Genomic DNA, 9,070 nt, shown 5'->3' on the forward strand with positions numbered 1-9,070 from the left:
AGATAGATAGCAACAATAACAACAGTCGCGTTACGTTGGGACTTTTATTTTGACACCCATATATTTCCTTAGTTACGCCTATGCTAGCTAGCTTCACTCAGGTTTGAGAGTTGTTAGGTTTGTGAAGAGATACTGCTGGAGATTTGTTAATGATTGCTAAATGCTGAGTTTAAATGTTTAGATAAACTAAACACTTGATCTATTATCTAGTACTTTAAATATCGTAAATTGTCAGTGGTATTTAACATACTTCGTTATAGTTCATCTGGACATAAAAGCCGATTCTAGCTATGGCTGGCAGTAGCATAGCGATGAAAACATGGGAGCTGTCAAACAGCATGCAGGAAGTTCAGAGTATTGATGAAATATATAAGTATGACAAAAAACAGCAACAAGAGATTCTGGCGGCCAAACCATGGACTAAAGAGTGAGTATACCACACCATAAGAACTTCTTCCTCCTCAAAAGATTGTTCTCGAATGATTAATAACACATTCTCATTCTCCATACTTGATTTGTTTACAGCCACCATTATTTTAAATACTGCAAGATATCAGCATTGGCGCTGTTGAAGATGGTGATGCATGCCCGATCTGGAGGAAACCTAGAGGTGATGGGACTTATGCTGGGGAAGGTGGATGGAGAGACCATGATCATCATGGACAGTTTTGCTCTACCCGTGGAGGGCACCGAAACCCGAGTCAATGCTCAGGCTGCAGCCTATGAGTACATGGCTGCTTATATAGAGAATGCTAAACAGGTACACTGAACCAAAAATATTCTCTAAAATTCATTTTAGACAAATAGCTAATGAGAATATACCCACATTTTGTTTCCAAATATGATAATACCCAATGCTGAATGTGTTTTCAATAATTTCTGAGGTGCAATATGCTGTGCTCCTTTAAATATATTATTTTAATAATTGATTTATAATTATACTGCTTTCAGGTTTCATCATATAATATTAATTGAGAGGCTACATAGAATATTTGCCCTTTTAAAAATGTACTTATCACATCACAAGACCATTTAAAATAAATGATGTAAAAAAAGGTGATTAAAATTTTTTAAACGTCCTAAAATAAATGATGACTAGTCAGAGGAACTAAAATATTCACGTATTTTGTATATTGAATCGTGAAATTTTCTGTGGTGTGATATAATAAACTCGCCTAAAAATATTTTATTCTTTTATAATAATTTTTTTGTGATCTAATATTAATTGAGAGACTACATGGAATATTTGCACTTTTAAAAATGTATTTATTAAATCACAAGATCATTTAAAATGAAGGCAAAAAGGTGATTTTAAAAAATAAATAAAAAATCTTTAAATAAATAGTGATCAGGAACAAAGATATACATTTAGTACATTATATGTCAACTCCCCATGAATGTCATGACCAGCATATGATCATGAAATATTATTAATTCATCATCTATGAATTCATTTAGGTGGGGCGGTTGGAGAATGCCATTGGATGGTACCACAGTCATCCTGGATACGGCTGCTGGCTTTCAGGCATAGATGTCAGCACTCAGATGCTTAACCAGCAGTTTCAAGAGCCCTTTGTCGCAGTAGTGGTAAGTGCTGTTGGAAATGTTAAACGGGTTGCTTATTTTGCATTAGGGCTGATTTTGCAAAGTCCTGATACGTCAATCTCTAAAGACAGAGGGGAAAATAGCTCAGCTACGAAATTGTTAAAGTATCAGTTAAAATTAAGCAATATCAGTGATCCATAATTGACCCCTGAAATACGAAGTTTGGTGACATTTGTAGTGGTGTCTGATTAATTGTTGTTGGCTTTGTAACTGAATACATGATACAGTATACCCTTCATTGCCATTGCTTATTTTGTGCCGAGGGCAAATAGCAAGCTGGTGCTCATAACTTTCACTTGCTAAACTGGCAGCTCTGTGTTTTTATTTGTTATATTTGACTGAACTGTTTTGCTTATTAAAGTCCTTGTAATTTTTCATCCCTCTCAGATTGATCCCACAAGGACTATATCCGCAGGGAAGGTCAATCTTGGAGCTTTCAGGACATATCCGAAGGTAATCAGTAAACTGTTTTTTGTAACCGTGTAGTATTTCGTATTTATGTGAAAAGATTTTTCACCACATATTTACATGTTAACGGTAGGGTTACAAGCCTCCAGATGAGGGTCCATCTGAATACCAGACTATACCTCTTAACAAGATTGAGGATTTTGGAGTGCACTGCAAACAGTAAGCTTTTCTGTGCTTATATTGTACTTGGAAATTATTTAATTTTACTAAATAGGAACTTAACAATAAACCGTTTTCTGCTTTTAGGTATTATTCTTTAGAAGTGTCTTATTTTAAGTCTTCCCTGGACCGCAAACTCCTAGAGCTGCTGTGGAATAAGTATTGGGTCAACACTTTGAGCTCCTCCAGTCTGCTGACAGTAAGCACTCTCTTTTATTTGTGTACAATTATAAGGTCACACTTTTTTGGCGTCCTTGTTACATATGTTACATGTTCTAACTGTAGTATTAACAGTTAATTATGCATAATTACATGTAACTAAGGGTACGTTTACACAACAGTGATGTACTAAAAATGGAAACGTTTTTCCTTTGCATTTTTCACATTGCATTTTTCGGCATTTTTCACGCCGATAGCCTAGTGGTTAGCGTGCCGACATATAGCGCAAATGCGCTCACGGCGACCCGAGTTCAATTCCAATCTCGAGGTCCTAGATAAATAACCTAGATAAATGTGCACTGTTATTAGGCACATATCCAAGTGTTTGTGCAGAGTGTGGAAGCTAAAGTACAGCGCACTTACCGTGAGACATGTAAGGGCAGCCCTAGACTGAATACGTTTTGCATGATGACAGTTTTCTCAAATTCTTGTTTTTGTAGTTTACACAGCGACGATGACAGTATAGTTTTCAAAAGATTGCGTTTTCAGGCCCTCAAAATGCTGTTGTCATGTAAATGAATGGCCAAAATGCATAAGTGGATTAGTGTCAGTGCATAAGATTTTAGTGTAAAGTGGTGTTGTGTAAATGGCCCCTATCCCTAAACCAACCCCTATTTATAACCCGAACACTATCGTACGTAAGTATATGTTGTTAATTAAATTACTCAATACTTAAATATAAAATTACACTGAAACACTGACACCATAAAATAAAGTGTAACCAATTAGTATATGTCACAACCGGGAAATCTTCAGTAATTTTATAATTATTTAATATAAGTATAACATTTATTTAAATGATATTCATCTGATTGTCATTATGTTGATATCTCTAAATCTTCTCCCATCTATGTTAAAATATTTACAAAATTATTATCCTCGCTGGAGATGTTTTGGTCTAGAGGGTACAAGTATTTTATGTGCACAAGATTGATAATATGACAGGGGTTTGTTGACAACCTGTGCCTATGATTAATATTTGTAGATGCTGCTTTTGTTTCCCTACCTATATGTTTTGAAAGCCTGTCATCGTTGACTACGACATTCTGTCATGAGCTTTGTTTAACACTTTCAATGAGCTGTAGACTATCTAAACAACAGCCTCAGAGCTCTGCGTTAGAGATAAATTGACTACTTGTCAAGAGTGACTTGCTACACCAAGGAAGAAGTGTTGTCAGTGATTACGTTGTCACCACAGACCGAGACCTTAAGTCATTGAGTCTGTCTTTATTGTGAATCCTCGTCTGGGCAGTGTACAACCTCACCTTCTGCAAACTTTTGAGAGGGGGCTTCAGCAAACAATTCAAAAACCTTCTGAATTGACCATCAGTGAAAGACATGTTTTGAAGGTTTAAGTATTATTGTGAAATCGTGCATTAACCTAGAGCAAACTAAATGGTGTTGTTAATGGCTCTTGTTCCTTCAGAATGCAGACTACACCACTGGACAGGTGTATGACTTGTCAGAGAAGCTCGAGCAGGCAGAAGCCCAGCTGGGACGAGGCAGTTTCATGCTGGGCTTAGACACACATGATAGGAAATCTGAGGACAAACTAGCAAAGGCAACACGTGACAGGTAATACAGTACCTATTAATTCATTATTAACTGTTTCCTTTTATAATGAAATTTCTGTCATTTATTACTCACCCTCATGTTGTTCCAAACCCGCAAGACTTTCGTTCATCTTCTGAACACAAATTAAGATATTTTTGATGAAATCCAGGAGTTTTTTTCTCCCATAGAAAGCAATGAAATTACCACATTCAAGGTCCAGAGAAGTAGTAATGGCATCGTTAACGGTAACTAAAGCTCTGCAATGTATCTACAATGTATACTGCGTATGAGAATGACAGGGTAGAGAGGAAATTGTTAAAACAAGTCATTATTTTTGTTTTGTTTTTGAGCACAAAAAGTATTCTCGTCGCTTTATAACATTAAAGGTGCCCAAGAACGTTCTTTCACAAGATGTAATATAAGTCTAAGGTGTCTCCTGAATGTGTCTGTGAAGTTTCAGCTCAAAATACCCCATAGATTTTTTTTTATTAATTTTTTTAACTGCCTATTTTGGGGCATCATTAACAATGCACTGATTTACACTCGGCGCCGCCCCCTTAAATCACGTGCTCCCTGCCACACCAGCTGTCGACTATATTACAGCGCATTTACAAAGTTCACACAGCTAATATAACCCTCAAATGGATCTTTACAAGATGTTCGTCATGCATTCTGCATGCATGCTTCGAATTATGTGAGCATAGTATTTATTTGGATGTTAAAGTTTTATTCTGAGTGAATTTGAGGCTGTCCTCCGTGGCTAACGGCTATTGCTACGCTGTTGGAGAGATTTATAAAGAATGGAGTTGTGTTTATGAATTATACAGACTGCAAGTGTTTAAAAAATGAAAATAGCGACGGCTCTTGTCTCCGTGAATACAGTAAGAAACTATGGTAACTTTAACCTCATTTAACAGTACATTAGCAACATGCTAACGAAACTTTTAGAAAGACAATTTACAAATATCACTAAAAATATCATGCTAGGGCTGCACGATTAATCGCATGCTATTCTCACGCGCATTTCGTCAGTAAAGCCGGTTCCCTGATTACCGCTAAATCGCCATCACCTGCTTTCAAATGAAGCGGCATTTAATAGACAGAGCCGTAGGTCACTGAAAAGCCACGCAATATCGCGTTCATATCGCAGATGAATCGCCTGCGATAATGAACGCGATATTGCGTGGCTTGTCCATGAACTACGGCTCCGTCTATTAAAAGGCGCTCCGTTTAAAAACAGGTGATGGCGATTTAGCGGTAATCAGGGAACCGGCTTTACTGACGAAATGCGCGTGAGAATAGCATGCGATTAATCGTGCAGCCCTATATCATGCTATCATGGATTATGTCAGTTATTATTGCTCCATCTGCCATTTTTCACTGTTGTTCTTGCTTACCTAGTCTGATGATTCGGCTGTGTGCAGCTCCAGATGTTAACTGGCTGCCCTTGTCTAATGCCTTTTATAATGTTGGGAACATCATGGGCTGGCATTATGCAAATATTGGGGCGTACACCCCGACTGTTACGTAACAGTTGGTGTTATGTTGAGATTCGCCTGTTCTTCGGAGGTCGTTTAAACAAATAAGATTTATATAAGAAGGAGGAAACAATGGAGTTTGAGACTCACTGTATGTCATTTCCATGTACTGAACTCTTGTTATATAATGCCAAGGTAAATTCAATTTTTGAATCAAGGGCACCTTTAAGGTTAAACCACTGTAGTCACATTGACTATTTTAACGATGTCTTTTCTGGACCTTAAATGTAATTTTAGGTAATTTCGTTGCTTTCTATGGGAGATTAAAAAACCCTCAGATTTCATCAAAAAAATCTTAATTTGTGTTCTGAAGATGAACAAAGGTCTTACGGTTTTGGAACGACATGAGGGTAAGTAATTAATGACAGAAATTTCATTTTTGGGTGAATTAACCCTTTAAGTATGGGTTATGATAAGTGAAAATAAATAGGTTGAGGCAAGTTTATTTATTTTCAAATGTCATACACACTGATCATTCAAATGCTTTATAGAGGCATTATAAAAATTTTAAAAATGCGTTCATTTCGATATAATCCTAAAAAGTTTCATTCCAGGTTGATTTTTTTTTTCTCTCTCAATTAAATTACAGAATTTTAATGTGGTCTCAGACATTTGGATACCTACGAAAATCAATTTGTACAAAAGCTTTTTTATTGAAATCCTTTGAGATCTAAAATGAATTTAAAATACATTCAGATTTTTTCTTTTCATGTTTTGTTATTTGAGGGGGGAGGTAAATTTGTTTCTTTTTAAATCTTGATTTCACATTATTCATATTTTGTATGAGATAATGAGTTATTACTAACACAAGTCTCTGTGTACAAAGTCCCCACTTTTAGTGCCACATAATACATTTTAACATATTTTGATAAAAACACATTTTTAATAACAACATTTTCTTTGCTTTTCAGCTGCAAAACAACCATTGAAGCAATTCATGGTCTGATGTCCCAAGTTATCAAAGATAAACTCTTCAATCAAGTGAACACATCTACCAACTGAACTGGGAAGGAACTCAAGTTAGATGACTTCACATGCTGTGTTTGCTTAGTTACGTGTTCGTTCGTTATGATTCAGCTTTGAAAGATTCAAAGCAATTCTCCTGTAGGAATGTTTGAATCATTTGTCATTTGTTTAAACAAAGAAATAAATGCTGTTCGGGTTTATTAGTCGCTTCATCTTTTCTTTACCTAATTTACTTAAATGTGATTTTTATTATGTGTGAAACGGCTCAAAATTGGTCTTCAAAATAAAGTCTTGTCTGAAATTCTAACTCTCACAGCTCATCGTCAAAGCTGTCCTTTAGATCAAGACAAATGAGTTTTCCTTAGCGCCGCATGTTACCAGACATTTGAAATGTATTCTCCTCTGGGCTCAGTGTGTAACACGGTACCGCACCATTCCCATTTCCCACAGCTTGTGTTGGGAGCTGTAATAGCAGTATTCCATTCAGACACCCTAAAAACATTATATTTAACATGTTAACAAAAACCGCAGTGCTCCACAAGAGGTCATTTTCATATTTGCCAGTCATAGCATTACATAATGGAATAACAAACTCAGCGGCCCAAAGATAAACACAGCTTGGCATGGCCGCAGCGCATCTGTCAGGACGACCCTGTGCAGGTTGTCTCTGCGTTGTACACAATCCTTCAGGATTCTGAGCGTTACACTGTGGCCTGTCACTGATGCATCACAGAAACAGGAGCTCGATACAGTGGAGTCTATTCAGCACTGCGTGTCTGCTCTTTATCGCTGCAGACACTCAACGCCTGTGTGGTTTCATGCACACAAACGTGTCTGCATTTTCTTACAGACAACAGAGGTGACGTCGTCCTCATGCACATTTTTGTACCCCACTCCATGGTGCTAATTTTAAAATTCACTGTTATGTTCCAGAAAGCAACAGTCTGTTCAGTTATGCCCTGTGCAATTTGTGGATTTTGGCCTCAAACTTTAGCAAGAGTGTGTTTTTTGCTCTTGTGATGACCAGTTTTTTTTGTCCATAGAGGATTAAATAAATTAAAATCACAGTCATCAAAAATCTCCATGTGCCAGGAATTACAAATTATGCTAATAATCATCACCAGATGAGCATTTTTAATACTTGAAGGAAAGGAGAGTTGAGTATGAATGAGATGAGATATAACCTAAGAATATTGTGTTTTCCATGAGCGAACGGACATCAGCCAAATCCATTAACTAATTTTAAGGTATGTTTTCTATTAGCAAGTCTTCTTAAATTACTTGGAATTCCACTTCATTTGCTGAACCCAAAGAAAATGGTTTAAAATAATAAGTATGGAGGAATTATGATGAATATGTGATTAAGAGAATGTATCCGAGCGATGAGCTCAAATAATCAGCATCACAAGGACAATGTTAAACTATCCTTTGGGACCAATGACCTCAAGATATTTGGTAGCACTGATGTTTTCTTTGGACCCTATAATAATAATCTCAACAAGCATGGCAGTAAGGAGCTGAAACATGTTTAATGCCCTAGAGGAGAGTCTGAAAAGGGGGGAACTCCCCCTCTACGTCCCTAAACCAACCAAAGCAACATTTCCTTTCTGCCAAGTACTCTGCATGCATAAATAGAGGCAAGTCACTCAGTCTCAGGAAGCACATTCCTCCACAGTATATAACAATACACGGGTCAGCGCAGTGACTCTGTCCACCGGAGCCCACCGCACTGATGTGCATTATTAGGGGCAGCAGTTTGAGCTTGGAATGAGAGAGAGAGGGGGGAAATATTCGGTTCAACCAACTGAAGCTGATAAACATGGTTTCTGATTTCAACATGTAAATGCTTAAAGGGATAGTTCACCCCCAAAAAATAAAAATTCTGTCATCATTTACTCACCCTCATGTTGTTCCAAACCTGGATGAATTTCTTTCTTCTGCTGTACACAAAAGAAGATATTTTGACGATTATGTTGATGGGTCTCATTGACTTCCAAAAAAATTCAATGTTTGGTTACCGATAATCTTTAAAATATCTTCTTTTGTGTACATCAGAAGAAAGAAATTCATACTGGTTTGGAACAACAAGTGTATCGAATCTGCTGTTCGGAGCGCCAAAGTCACGTGATTTCAGCCGTTGGCAGTTTGACACGCGATCTAAATCATGATTCGATACACTGATTCATTTGTGCTCCGAAGCTTCCTGAAGCATTGTTTTGAAATCGGCCATCACTAAATAAGTCGTTATTTAGGTTTTTTTTGGCGCTCCAAAAATATTCTCGTCGCTTTATAATATTAATATTGAACCACTGTACTCACATGAACTGATTTAAATATGTTTTTAGTACCTTTATGGATATTGAGAGAGGAAGTGTCCATTGCTCCCTATGGAGGCCTCACGGAGCCATCGGATTTCAACTAAAATATCTTAATTTGTGTTCCGAAGATAAACGAAGGTCGTATACGGGTGTGGAACGGCATGAGAGTGAGTAATAAATGACAGAATTTTCATTTTTGGGTGAACTAACCCTTTAATCTCATAATTTTTATAAAAATTATTT

At 36.9% G+C, this 9,070-nt stretch overlaps 1 protein-coding gene across 1 annotated transcript; it reads left to right on the plus strand.

The window, feature by feature from the left end:
* Positions 1 to 71: 71 nt before the first annotated feature.
* cops5 (COP9 signalosome subunit 5) lies at positions 72 to 6,709 on the plus strand. The gene is made up of 8 exons (XM_048173915.1): positions 72 to 427; positions 526 to 760; positions 1,459 to 1,587; positions 1,993 to 2,058; positions 2,147 to 2,232; positions 2,320 to 2,431; positions 3,878 to 4,026; positions 6,455 to 6,709. Exons 1-8 carry the CDS (start codon positions 291 to 293, stop codon positions 6,543 to 6,545), a joined length of 1,005 nt encoding a protein of 334 aa, XP_048029872.1. The 5' UTR covers positions 72 to 290; the 3' UTR covers positions 6,546 to 6,709.
* The last annotated feature ends 2,361 nt before the right edge of the window (positions 6,710 to 9,070 follow it).

Source organism: Megalobrama amblycephala, linkage group LG22 (assembly GCF_018812025.1).
Source record: "Megalobrama amblycephala isolate DHTTF-2021 linkage group LG22, ASM1881202v1, whole genome shotgun sequence".
Classification (NCBI taxonomy): domain Eukaryota; kingdom Metazoa; phylum Chordata; class Actinopteri; order Cypriniformes; family Xenocyprididae; genus Megalobrama; species Megalobrama amblycephala.

Bases quoted from the DNA above. Each gene is read 5' to 3' on its own strand.
- cops5 (XM_048173915.1), top strand. From the start codon at position 291: ATGGCTGGCAGTAGCATAGCGATGAAAACATGGGAGCTGTCAAACAGC. The intron at 761-1,458 runs GTACACTGAACC...GAATTCATTTAG, and splicing joins ATATAGAGAATGCTAAACAG to GTGGGGCGGTTGGAGAATGC. The intron at 1,588-1,992 runs GTAAGTGCTGTT...CATCCCTCTCAG, and splicing joins AGCCCTTTGTCGCAGTAGTG to ATTGATCCCACAAGGACTAT.